The 13,655-nt window shown below is 37.8% G+C and overlaps 1 protein-coding gene across 1 annotated transcript in view; it reads right to left on the bottom strand.

The window, feature by feature from the left end:
- Positions 1 to 13,655, bottom strand: part of MTMR10 (myotubularin related protein 10) — a 37,897-nt gene that overhangs the window by 21,562 nt on the left and 2,680 nt on the right. Inside the window, exons 3-4 of the mRNA XM_034066016.1 lie at positions 2,577 to 2,713; positions 1,350 to 1,422 (exon numbers count right to left, since the gene is read on the bottom strand). Coding sequence (XP_033921907.1) covers positions 1,350 to 1,422; positions 2,577 to 2,713 — 210 coding nt within the window. The remainder of the gene's footprint in view (positions 1 to 1,349; positions 1,423 to 2,576; positions 2,714 to 13,655) is intronic.

The raw sequence follows: 13,655 nt of genomic DNA, 5'->3' as shown, positions 1-13,655 counted from the left end.
AAGCATCACAGAAGCCACACAGATTTTATATGTGGCAACTGGAAAAACTAGGGCACATAGCCTCATTAGAGTGACTATCATACCTGCCTGGTTGCAGGTATCTTGTGTTAAACTGAACTACTTCTACTGAACTCAAGTGTTTTAGGTCACCTCCAAGAATTCACCTTCAATATAACAACCACTGAGCAACCTCTTCTCCAGTGTGGGTATAAACCTCTCCTTAATTCCTGTTACTAAAAGTTTATGCTCCACTAAATTTAGCGTTAAACTGCATAACAGAGGAACAAAGAATAATCTCAAGTGTGTGGCAGGAAATACTGCACTCTCCCTGGAAAAGCTAAACAGAAAGGGCTCCTAGAGAACTGGAAACTACGGGTACTCATGCTATTTGAGAGTTTGGGAAAATATGCACAAAAGAGTAATCCCCAATCTGACAGGCCTTGAGTTTCAAAGTAAAAGATATCTGTAGTCCTTTCCCATTTAGGAACAACACATATCATGTAGGAGAGTACATAATTAACAGCTCTTCATTTAGAAATAGGTGTTTCTTCAGAATGTGCTTCCTCAGATATACATGAATCTTTTCCCAGTGATTAAAACCAGTTACCAGAGTGGGAATAGATGATTGGATAACTTTGGCCACTGAAGACTAATCAGTAAAGGATTAAACTACCTACAGTCAGAAAACAAAATCGTTAACAGCCCATGCCATAATTAAGACTTGAAAAACATTACATGAAACTCTTCAATTACAATATTAATATATTCTTTCTAACAAACAGGTGAGCCTAAAGTATCCACCAAAAACTAGTTCTTCAAAATAAGTATAAATTATTTCTTCAGATTAAGAGGTCTATTGTGATTTGTAGATCTGCATATTTTTGAGGACCACTAGCTACTAGCTTGCTAAGAACTAGGCAAGATTAAAAACTCAAGCACTTGTATTGCCAGATATCCCTGCTATGTGTGAATTGCATTAAGTGTAAGTGATGTGCTTCTTGCAATCTAGTGTACTTAAGTGGAAGATTCAGATTCTTGAATATTAAAAAGTTGCTAACAAAATTTTGTACAGCTATAACAAGTGCCTACCCTACAACACTTGTTAACTCAGTACTGTAGTTGAATTTAAAACCAATATAAAGACCCAAATAAATGTCTCCTGCATGGCACCTCAAGTTTTATTCATCTAAGGCTTCTATCCTAATTTCAGATAAACCAAATTCTTCAAATCAGGGAAAATTAGTGACATAAAGCCTTAAGCATCAACAACTCTGCACAACCTAAACAAGCAGTTAAGAGCTTTGAACTAAGTTTGGAGCCTGCATTACACTTAACTATTTTTGACATACCTGTGACAATCTGCTCGATGCATGTTAGTGGGACATCATGTTCACCAAGGAGGAGGTTTTTATAATGGAATTTCTGAAATAAATGAAATTAATTGCAGTTCTTCAGTTGACAGCCAGATATACAGCACAGCTTTGAAGAAACTAGGATAAAAATCAGACATGCCTAGACTTTGCTGACATTTACCACCCTTGCCTATTTGCAGGCAGTTACAGGTTGTGTAAACAGCTCTCTTGTGCTGGTGAATTGTACACCAAACTGGTCAGGAACCCCGGTGGGGTATGCAAAATAACCCCACAACCTGCACTGAACTGAGGCTAGGAAAGCCTCAAAAATTGCTGGTAGAAATTCAATAAAAACTGAAGTGTAAAAAAAAAAATATATATATATATGTATAATGTAAAAAAATTTCCAACTATTACTGTAACCAAAGGAATTTAAATAAATATAAAAAGTCAATAAAAAACAGTAATTCAGCTTTCAATCATGTTTATCAACTAAATTCATGTTAAAAGTTAATTTTTTAAGTAGCTTTGGTCATAGTTACTAAGCATTACTCAATAAGTACCTATCTACTTTTAGAGCTTTACACATGCCTAGTTAATGGAGTGGTTCTTTTAAAAGCAGCAAATGAAAGTGAAAACTCTACTGAAAATACCATTCAGCTCACAACTTGGAAATCCAAACAGCACTGTATGTTGTGCTGTTCCATAGCTGATTGAGGCTTTGAATGGCACATGTTCTGCTTTGACAAAGGCTTGGTTTGTTTCCTGTTCTCGTTGCTTCATCTAAAATGAAAACTCATTTCACGGTTATTTTGTCTTCTGTTAGTAATGTCAATGGAACTTGGACTCATTAAACGCTTTGCTGATATGATGTTTGTCTAGTCACAGGAACATCTGCCATATAAAAACATGTTCCTCCTTGAAGAAGGCAATTTCTGCTTTGCCTTTTGTAAAACCACTTCCCAATGAAGCCTCCATATAAATGAAGGTAAAAACAGCTGGCCGTACTTCCATACCAAACTTGCACTGTTCTGATACTCTCCATGAACAAATGGAATAGCAACACCTTTAGAACAAGAGAGTGGAACCACATTCTTTACCCTGCTTTCTTTTAGAACACATCATATTTATATTGGATATGAGACAGATTCGCTGTGTTGTAATTCAATCCATTTTACCCATCACATTTGCTGTCATGATGTAGCAATATGAGTAATAACAAACCTGTAGTGGCATCGGGTCATCTGTAATGAAGGAAATCTTGAAGTTAGTGCAAACCAGTTTGCCCCACAGGTCATACTGACTTGTATCAGTTGCAATGCATTTTCTCACAAAATTCACTTCGTTTACCACAATTTCACCTAAAAAAGAAAAAGGGGAAGGAAAGACAGAAGCCTATATAAATCTTGTAGGTACAGCAATTCTAAACCTGTAGTACCCAAAAACCTCCTTAACCCTTTATCTGTTTCATGCTATACACCTCTTCTGGGTAAACCTGGAGTTTAACCAACACCACCCCAGGGGGAAGAAAACTATAATTCCCAAAACAGACAATATGGTGCAGAAGGTAAAAACAAAAATAATAATAAATTAAAAATACCCACACAAACCGCTCACCATCACAACCCCCACATGCCATTTTCCTTAGAGCCAGAGAATAAAATCTGCAGTTCTTCACTATCGAAAATTGATGCATTTGGAAACCGCTGTCCTTTAAACAAAAGCACATCCTCATGTACTTCAGCTAGTATTCACTTTAAAAACTGAAATCAATGGCTATTGCTAAGTACTTTTGAGAGTTTTATGAACTTCAGGAATTCAGAATAATCAGTCCACATCTGATTTCACACTTATAAGCAGATTTTAAAGGCGAGTTCATAAAAGAAAAACCAGACACAAACACGCTAAACAGTCCTCACTATTGCAAAGTTTCTACTGTGACCACCTAAAGAAGGACAACCATTTCCTTTCATAAAACAGAAGATCCAAATGAAGGAACAAAATTATGCTCATTCATCTGGGCTAAACTATGCTATAAAAAGCATACAGGCAAATGAGACTGAGGACCATTTAAAAAGAGAAAGAAAATCACTACATATTACTTTTTAGTTCCACAACAGAGGTTTCTGAAATCTAAGTAGTAATTTTGTTCATACTTCAGGAAATGAACTTGGTTATTTATGCCACTCTTGTGTAGGGCTTTTGCTTCTGTCACCACATCAGCCACCTCCCTCTGCTGCTATCCACCATAAATAGTTTGGGAGTGGATGTGCATTCAAAAAAGGTGCACTTTTACATTAGCTGGAGGTTTTTGTTTTCAAGAAGACTAAGGAGTAAACATTGTTAATGCCTTCTTTGCTCCTAATTGCTTGGGCATATTTAGACTCAGTTGCCAAAAATGTTATCTCAGAGTCACCTCTGCAAGAACACAGTTCTCTGGGTGACTCTAATAGCAGTAAGCAGCTGCCTGTATGCCCAGTGAGTATGGACACAGCTTTGAAAAAGTCTCCCATCTATCTCCTCATTGTGAGACAGCATTTTCCTCAGGTAGTGATCACTGCACCCACGTAACCACACATTCAAAGAACTGTTTTGAGAATTCCAAATACTGCAGCAGAAACACACCTTTTGCTGTCCTCAAGACCCAGTCTATGTACATCCTCAATCTAAATTACTTAGGTAAGCTGCTCTACCAGCTCTCTTGCCCCAGTATGATCAGGCATCAGCCTGGAAGTCACTAAAGCAGCAGCACAGTCCCTGCTTTTAGTTCAGTTATCATAAACAGCTACACAAGTGTCTTGGACTCATTTTTATCCTTGAGCTGTCAGAATTCAGTGTTCTAGGACCATTTGAAGAGGTAAGAGGAGAAGTTTCATTAACCCATGGTTATAACATACATACATGATCTATGCCAGAAGTGTGAAAATGCTCTATAGACAGATGTGCTGGAACTTTAAAGTTTTTTTCCCAAACCCCACCAAACTGTGGTTAAATAAGATTCTAAATTAAAAAAAAAAAAAATCTGACAGCTTAAAGTTGTTAAAATTCAGCCAAGTCCACAGCAACTGAAAACAGTGTCGTGTGATAGGGTACATGAGAATGACAAGCCCTACTTCTGTAAACACTGTAATGAAAACGTTTCAATGCTTTTAGGAGAGCACACTTCTTAATGCCCAGCATTTTATTAACTAAGCTGGCAACTTCAGCAACTGCAAAAGTCCAAACTGCATATTAAAGTAATTCCTTCTCACAGTTGGTGTTAATCTTCAACTATTCAATGTCAAGTTCTCAGTCACATTCTGCCTGTAAAGCTTCCCGTCTCCAAAAAGTCAGTTGTTTTAAACTTAAATGGTTTTTATTCTTCCCCTTCTCACGACCTGCATTTCTAATACAAAGATATAGAGAGCCAAAGACACCATTAAATGAAGCGTAACATGCATATTTTTTCCCATATACCATTCTCTGATCTGACAGCAAGTGTAATATTTTTTAATAATACACTGGAGACAATCTCGCTATAAGCACAAAGTACTATCACCAAACTATTTCAGTATTTCAGGTCTTTGGTGCTACAGAACAATACAGAAAGAAGAGATTCATGCAAACTTCTTCAGTTTAAACCTACTACAGCTTAAGACATGCTGACACATCACTCTCTTTAAACAAGGCAGTCATTTTACTTCTCTCCTACATTCCTCATACTTGTGTGGCTGCACTACAACATGTCAATACTAACCCTATTTTAGTGTAGCTTCATGTATTCTCATTTCATCCAGCACATACATTCTGGGGGTTTTGGCTGAGCTTCTCCTTTGCACTCCGGTTTACAGGCCTAACACAGAACTGTCAGTTTTGAATCTGAGTGCTACAATACATCACGGCATGGTGCATGCATGCCTATTTCAGCTGCAAGGTTCAAATATTTACAGTGAAGCTTGATAAAGTTTGCAATGCAAATATAATAGAGGCAGTTTTCAAAAGCCTGCATAAACTGAACTTTCTTTTTTCTTTTTAATGCAGGTTTGGAATTTCCTATTGACCTGGCTTTTATTCCTCATTTGGATGTCTATGAGTAATATGAAAATGTTCAAACCTTCCAAGTTTAGGAAAGTAGATAAACAACCTAACTAGTATGTGTTGGCCTTGCACAATGAATCTTCTTGCATTTGTAGTTGAGTAGGTGATTTTTCTATACAAGTGTCAACAACAGAGCTATTCAGAGATATTACACTGCACATTTTTACAGCGTAGCTGCTGCTTTTTCCAGTAAACAGTCACAAGCTGTTCCAGACATGGAACAGCAGTCAGCACTTCCATGTGACGTGAGCAGTCAAAGAATGATCTCAGGAGACAAGAGCAGCTTGTTTAAACTCTGACAGGAAACCAGAAGAAAAATTGAAGGTTGCCAACCTTAAATACAAATGCACAGTTTTGCTGCCTACGAGCACAGGAGGGAGACAGCACAAGGGTCTATCTTAAAGCCTTAGTTTTGAGGGAAGAAGGCTGATTCCATTTCCAGGCTGAACCAAACAATTTCCAAACAATGCCAACCAAACACAACAATGCTGCAGCACAAATGAAATAAAGTGACTGGGCAGTTTACAAGGAGACATATTTATGCTGTGCTGTGTATATACACATGTATATCGGTACATACACGGAGAGAACACACGCACACATACTAAATGCGTGTTAAAATGCTAACATACAGCACATGAAGAACCTGATACTTGCTAGAGGCAATTTTCTGACTGAAATCAGAGTCCATAAATGAATAATGCAAACCCTACAGGCTCAAAAGTTTGAAGGTACCCTATATGTTGCTAAGGGAAGTATTTCAATGCTGTACTAATGCAAAGGAATAGATTAGTATAAACTTTCTTTAATGAGCACTGAAGTTCTAAATTAAAATCTGAATATGTTTTAAATGTTTGTTCAAGGTCTAACAGATGTAAGGATAACAGAGAGTGTCAAATACTTTATGCAGTTACATAATTGCTACCTAAATTCATAACATCCTAGCACCTGAATACACTCTAGGAAACTAAACCCCTGTTCCTCATTTATAATGCTGATAGCGATTACGCAATGAAAAACATTGGGTAATCACTTATGATGCTGATAGTTATTGCCCAACAGAAAAACACCTTGTGTAAAAGTCTAAAAAGTTCACAACAGAAAAGCTAAATTAATTCAAGTGGCCATTAAACCATCTAAAAATGTACATTAGTGAGTTCACCTGCATTTAGAAAGATCTAGGTCTAAAATTGCTCAAAATTACTGGCAGATAATTAACTTCTGTAGATTTCTGAGTGAGAATTTCCAAAAAAAACCAACTTTGTTAATAAGTAACTGAAATTCAGAACATCCTCACCCATTTAGCTGCCTTTTCTTAGCTGTTCTCTCCTAGAGAGAATAACAAAATTGTATTACTTTATTAGTATGCACCAAGCATTTAGGTGTAAATGTCTCTAACCCACTTCTAAATGAATCTTGTGTTCAAGTGTGCTCAGCCACTTCCAAACTTAAAAGTATTTGTAAGCTCATAGATTAAATTTATCTCTTTTCTGATCTCCTTGTGCTGCACAATGTATTCAGGTATGTGAAGAAAAAAAAAGCTGCACCCATCGGTTTTTCCCCTCAACTATTTTGCAGAACTTTCACAATTAGTTAAAGGAAGGACTACATTCAATCTTCTGTACATCTGCAGAAAGACAAAACTAAAAACAAAGTAAAAATATTGTTCCAAAAGGACAACCTAATACATTGAAATTGAATGGGGAATGAAAACCAATTTGGATATGTTCCATCTGCGTTAATTTTTAATAGGAGAACCTGGCATATCTGCCAAAAGAGAACAACTCTAACCACTGCTCGGAGAGTGGGATGTTTTAAATGCACAGTACCAAAAGAGCTTGCTTTGCCAACCTGATTGGAAAAAATGGTCATTAAAATATTAGGTATCAATACTGTACAGTTTTTTTAGTGTGCCAAGAAAGAGAAAAAGAGAAAGAACATACCAAGAGCTTAGCTAAATTTTAGAAGTGCTCAGTAAGGAAAAAAAGTAGCAAAGAAGTAAACAACAGTAGAACAACTATTATTTTCCCATGCACAATAGCAAGATTAGAATCAGTATTTGTCCAGTAATGGCTAAACATTGTGAACCCTGCAAAAGAAATTGACCCCAAGAGGGATGTGGAAAGATGACTGCTTTTCTGAACTAGGAAGGGATGCTCTGCAAAAGCTTCTCCTGCACCCCAGAAACACAGTGCAGGACTCAAGAACATGAAGCAAGCAACTGGTAGTTCTCACGGCAAGAAGAGAACATCCATCATGAGCAAGGCTCTCATTACCCACTGCATCCAAAACAAAGTACTGCGGCAGATTAAAAAGCTGACCATGCTTACGGAGTTGCTTTAATCCAGCAGCTGGTATTACCCCCAAAAATGGAAACCATAGCCATCATTCTATTCCCACATCAATCCTTGTGCTGGCACTACCATTTGTGTAAGACTTTGTTAGTCACATCAGAGAACTGATCCAGCTGAAAAGAATTCTAACCATGTATTTTTCTTCCTTTTTCATCATCATAGATTTCATCTGAGTTAGCAATCTGATCTGGTTTGTTCCTTGGCTGCACAAAAGAGCACCAAGTAGTTAATAGGAATGCACACCTGCAATGGGAAAAATACAATAACAAACTGTTCCTCTCGGCATCAGTACATATTTTTAGACCAAATTAAAATAACCCTATCAATCACCAACATTCCCCACTACCACCCCCCAAAAAAGGGGTTTTAGCAATGATTTGGTCAGAGCTCTGTAATATGAACAACAGACATGTCAGCAAGGAGGTAGAGTGCTTTGTGTTTTGCATATTTTTAGTCTGGCTACATAAACTACAGATTCACAAAGCCTGACTTTGCCTGAACAATATAATCAGTAACATTTCGAGAGGACTGTGGTTTCCATCCTGTTATTCTGTAACTGCGTCACCAATACCAGTTACAGATGCTGTTCTGACCTTGTAACATAGTGCTGGGTATTGCTTAAATTACTCAGGTTTGGCTTAATAAATAAATTGATACAGAAACATGTGTTCCCTTGAAATTAGTTTGCTGAAGACTTACTTCATTGAAAGCAAGTATCTTTGGCAGGAGACAAAACCCTCAGTAGTTCATTCAGCTGACAAACAAGAATCTACAGTAGCATTTTATTCCTTTTCTGACCTTTAATGACTTGTAGCATTAAATGTATGTGGGACAGCGTGGGCAGAAGCCAAGTATGTTGGAACTGTTTTGCAGAGTGCATATGCAGAAGCATCAGAATATTTAATTTTAAAGCATGTTCATATTTCTACCTTTAAAGAAGGATTTCCATGTTGCCCTACAGTTAATCTGTTGCAAAAAGAAAAGTACTTCCATAGATAGTTACAAAGACTTAAAATTTATTACCAGTCAGAAACTGTAAGAAATGCCCTCTCTGTGTTGACTACAAACAAATCAGAACAGACTGACTCCATCCAGCAAAATCCGCCTGTAAGACTGTATCTGGAACTCAGATTCTACACGCACTTACATCATGCCAATCCTTGGAAAAAAAACCCAAAACAAAAAACAAAACAAGCAGCTAACTGAACCTAAAGCAGGCCTGAAAATTTACTGAGTCAACCAAAAGGAGCTATAATAGACAAAAGTATTTACTGTATACTTTGTGTGATGCCTCATTTGTTCTAAATATAAGTCAAATGCTTGCTGCATTTTTAAAGTTCTTGCAGTATGAAAGATTAGTTTGCAGAAAACTGCTGTTTTGGATTTCAGATCTAGAGTTTGAAACTCTAATAATTTATTTAAGTAAAGCTTTCAGTAATCTTGGTGTAGGCACAAAAAAAAAGTTTACTTTAGAAAAGCTTTATGGGATTGTATCACTTTTCAATAGCCATTCTGATTAACTAATCTGGCCATTCCAAAACACTGAAAACAATTTCATGCTCTTGTATGAAAAGCTGAAATTACAAAGCTATTTCACTTACTTGTCTCACAAACTTTAAAAACAAACAAACTTTTACAGTAACGTTTCTATTTCAAGTAAGAAACTTGAGGCAGGGAAAAAACCCATACACTGCAATACAATGTCTCAATACACTGTGCAATCAGTAAAAGCACCTTGGCTGGCACAGCACAACATGGGGAATGAGAACCAGCAACTGAGTAGGCTTTGTAAACAATCCGAAACCAGCTTCTATCCAAGTTCTACTCTACTATTACAACTGACAGGCTATCACTACTCAGTATCAATGAATTAGCATTCTTAACAGATCAAGCAATACCTACTTGGGTAGCAACAATTCCTCCCAGAAACTGGGAAAGGCACCGACAGTGACAGCATTACTACTTGTACCAAGCAATGGAACAATCCCAGTTTCCCTTTTGAGGTGTTAAACCAAAATGATTCCTAATACAGAAGAAAGGCAGACCTGACAAGCCTCTGGGGGTACACATTAACTCCTGGACTTGGTCCGTGTTTCTTACAGACACCCACCCCAATGCCAGTGCTGGGATCATGCACACACAGCACCATGACCTCTGTTCTGCTCTGGGATACCACAAACCAAACCAAAACACCAAGAGATACAGGGGTTCAAATCAGCCAGGAGTGAACACACCTGAGATACTAATGTACAAGGGTGCCTTGTCAAAAAGTGTGCTTTCCTACCCTTATCACATGTTGCAGCTGCTCTGGAACATATGACTTCATGGACAAAGGATTTGCAGAAAGTGGAGAAAAAAAAATCTATAGAAAAAGAACTGGGAGCTAACTCATGAGAGAATCAGACACTGCTATAGGACAGTCTTATATGACTGCTCTAAGACTGCATACAGTCCTAAAACCTCCCACAGGTCAATTTCTACAGTCATGTGCCTATCTAAGGGTGCACATACACAAAAGAAAAAAAACTAACCATCCCACAAAAGCAGGTTGTAAATTCAATCAAACTGTCATTAATAGATAAACCCCCAATATATCCAATGGCAGAAGTCTCGAACACAATATTCCACCTCAGCAAGAATACGGCACAACTGGAAAATGTCCAGAGGCAATCAAAAGGATGATTAAAGCAATATAAAGCTTCCCTCTTAGGACCAAGACAACTAAGCTAGAGCAAAGCAAAACAGAGTGGACATACAACACGAGTATGAAAAATCACAAATCACATGGAATGGGCAAATATGACGTGACATTTGCTGCATCATACAACAACTAGGATTTATCCACAGAAACTAGATGGTAGTTAAATCCAGAACAAAAAAAAGGCAGTCAGTAACAGCATATAGTTAGATTGCTGAACTTACTATTAGATGAAGCTGTGGGCAACTGAAGTTTTATATGGTTATAGAAAGCCAAAGTCATGTAAGAAAAACCCAGTAAGAGAAATTGAGTATGACAGCATTGTCTCTATGATGCTCTGTTAACTCATTACCTGGATCTGCCCCCATCACAGTACTCTCAGAGGGAAGTCCCCATACCACTGCTGAAGGAAGCCAGGGGGGCAGAACAAGCAATTGGGAGGACTCCTTGTCCTGTTCTTTCCTCTTACTACATGCTAGCAGGAGGTGACATCTGAACCAGTCCAACAATACCCATTCATAAACTCACCACGGGTGTGACTGCACACCAGTGGTGGCACTGAAGCTGACTTCTATGAACTGCCCATGTAACATGATGCAGACCCAAGAGGCTATGATGAACTGCTTTGCAACAGCAGCACACATTTTTAATGTGCCTTAATGTGAGCCAGTCTGAAAGATAAAAAAGTGCTATTCTTATTTGGTTTACTTCTATAATTTTATAATAATACTTCTAGAATTATAACTGGTTTGTGGCAACTTGCAGGTAACAACTACTAACTCAATCTACTAGCAAATTGGTATACTGAGCAACACTTCAAAGTAATTACCAGTGGGTATTACGATCCAGGAGGAACAACTGTTTTCTCACGGTTCATCAGATGTTCCATTAGTTATATATCTCCTGCAGAATATCCTGGTGAGCAACAAGGAGGCCTTTTGGTCTGAACCTTTCTAAACTATGGCACAGCACTGCTTACAGCACAGGCGCTGCACTGGCTCCTTATCTACGTATTACACCCCCTGCACACTGCATTGCCAATCACATCATGAAAGCATACACTGCATTACATCCCACTTCTGTTGTACAATTTTTTTTGAATGCTTAAGTCCATGTCTCAAAAATGCCACAGACATTGTTGTGGACACAGGCTACAACTGATTACCAGAACAAAACACAACTTAAATTTTAAAAACTTCAAGTTTAACAACTTCATTCTCCCTCAAGTACACAAGCTGATTTCCCACTAGCCAGGCAAGGCACTTTGACAGACTGACTGGTAGCCTACCTGCTATTTCTCTATATTTCCTTTTTGACATGCTTATAAAGCAAGCTATGCATAGAAACAAAGCTAAAATAAGTGAAACTGTTTCTCAGGCCAGTTCTTCAACTAACTGCAAAAACTCTTCATCAAAGAGCTACTCTAGGAGAACAGAACTGCAGAAAGAAAAAGAAAGCATTTTTATAAGTCCATCTTGAAATCATACCATGGGCTTTGGAATGAAATTAAACCAAGTTCTAGAAAATTACTTGGTTTTCCCTACTGCATTATCAGTGTTGCCACTTACAACCAAGATTTTTACTTCCTTAAAATGTTTGTTGCTTTTCCTAATATACCACCGTCCTCAGAGCACACAGCTCCATGAAAATACAAGCTTTTGTTCCAAAATATGAAGAGATGCATCTCCAGTCCTCTGGACACCAGAGGAAACTTTAAAAACAAACTCTACAAGTTAAAAGTCAATTCCAGTGTAAATTCCCCCATGCTCCCCTTCCTGCCTATTGCCCCCCCCAAATAAACCCATACCATTTTGTAACCTGGCATTATTTCTAGGTATGGAACTCCCTCTCCTGACCTGCACGGCACAGAAATACAAGTTATGTAGTATGGTATTAAGGTCAAAAATTAATCACTTCCTCAAAGTGACTATGTTTTAGGAATCATAACCTTAATACAGCTATTTGCAGTTTTAAAAAATTACCAGAGGTGCAGTAACTGCTTCTGCTAACATAATTCAATTCCAAAAGACCTCCTTAAAAACTCTACCAATTAGACCAGCATAATAAACATTCAGCCACTCAGGATTAACTCTGTTCCTGAGAGCAAAGGCAATTTTATACCACTGTTACGGATAGAATGTTAGAAATACCATAGTCAAACTGTACTTGCAAGGGAGTACAAGGCAGCCTTAATATAATTGAGCTGGAATTTGGCCAGAAAGTTGGGTTATGACAAATCCAAAGCCTGTCTATCCAACAGTACAATGTGTACTTGTTTATACACTTTGCTGCTGAGCCATTTGATGGCAGAAAAAAAATCCAAGTTTTTAGGCCAGTGCTTAACTTTAAACAGGAAGAGTTGCATTTAAGTAATTTAAAATAAGTCACTTCTAAACTCCACCCCACCCTCATACTGACTGATGCTCACAAAAATGAAGAGTGTCAGATCTACTCTGTGGCTGTACAGAGCATTGAGTTTTATTATGGAACAGTTCAAAATAACACCTTAGAATGATATGGAGGTGGAAATTTGAATTCTATGCTGAGTCATACTCTCTCAGTTGGTTTCTATGCAACCTTGGGCAACTTACTACAAACATCCCAAAAGCCACCAAATGCTAAATTCAAAGATAGCACAGAAAAGGGAAATTATGCAAACACAGGATAAATGCAAGCCAGTAGAGGGAAAAAAAAAAAGACCCAGTCAGCACCATTTTAAGTGTACTTCGGAGTTTCACAAATAAAGCATGAATCACATTACAAAACTTTACTTCACAGAAGCTGTTTTCTGTAACTGCTCATGCACATGTCTCACAGCAAAGGCAAGATGTGTTACACTCCGAGAAAAACAATCTCGTTCTGCCTTGCATTTTCTGTGGAATGTCTCAGAGAAGAACACGCAGTCACTTCCTTGTGAGTCAAAGACCTTGGACGAGTATCAACTGCAACATAACCAATGAGATGCCAAGTGGCAAGTAGAAGTTTTGCAAGCTTAAAGATATATATCTGTATTTCAAATACCAAGCAATTTCAGCAATGCATTTTAAGGTATTTATGCCTGAAGCAAAACCTGTACTATATCGTCTCACCCAGTGTCAGTCAGTTGTTATTTACTCTTTCAGCTGAACTTCTTCCACAATATTCCAGCCTCTTAAGCTTAAGGTACCTCATTCA

The sequence above is a fragment of the Melopsittacus undulatus genome, chromosome 9 (assembly GCF_012275295.1).
Source record: "Melopsittacus undulatus isolate bMelUnd1 chromosome 9, bMelUnd1.mat.Z, whole genome shotgun sequence".
In the NCBI taxonomy this organism is placed as follows: domain Eukaryota; kingdom Metazoa; phylum Chordata; class Aves; order Psittaciformes; family Psittaculidae; genus Melopsittacus; species Melopsittacus undulatus.
Note: the sequence above shows the minus strand (reverse complement) of the source record. Positions and strands in the feature narration are given on the sequence as shown.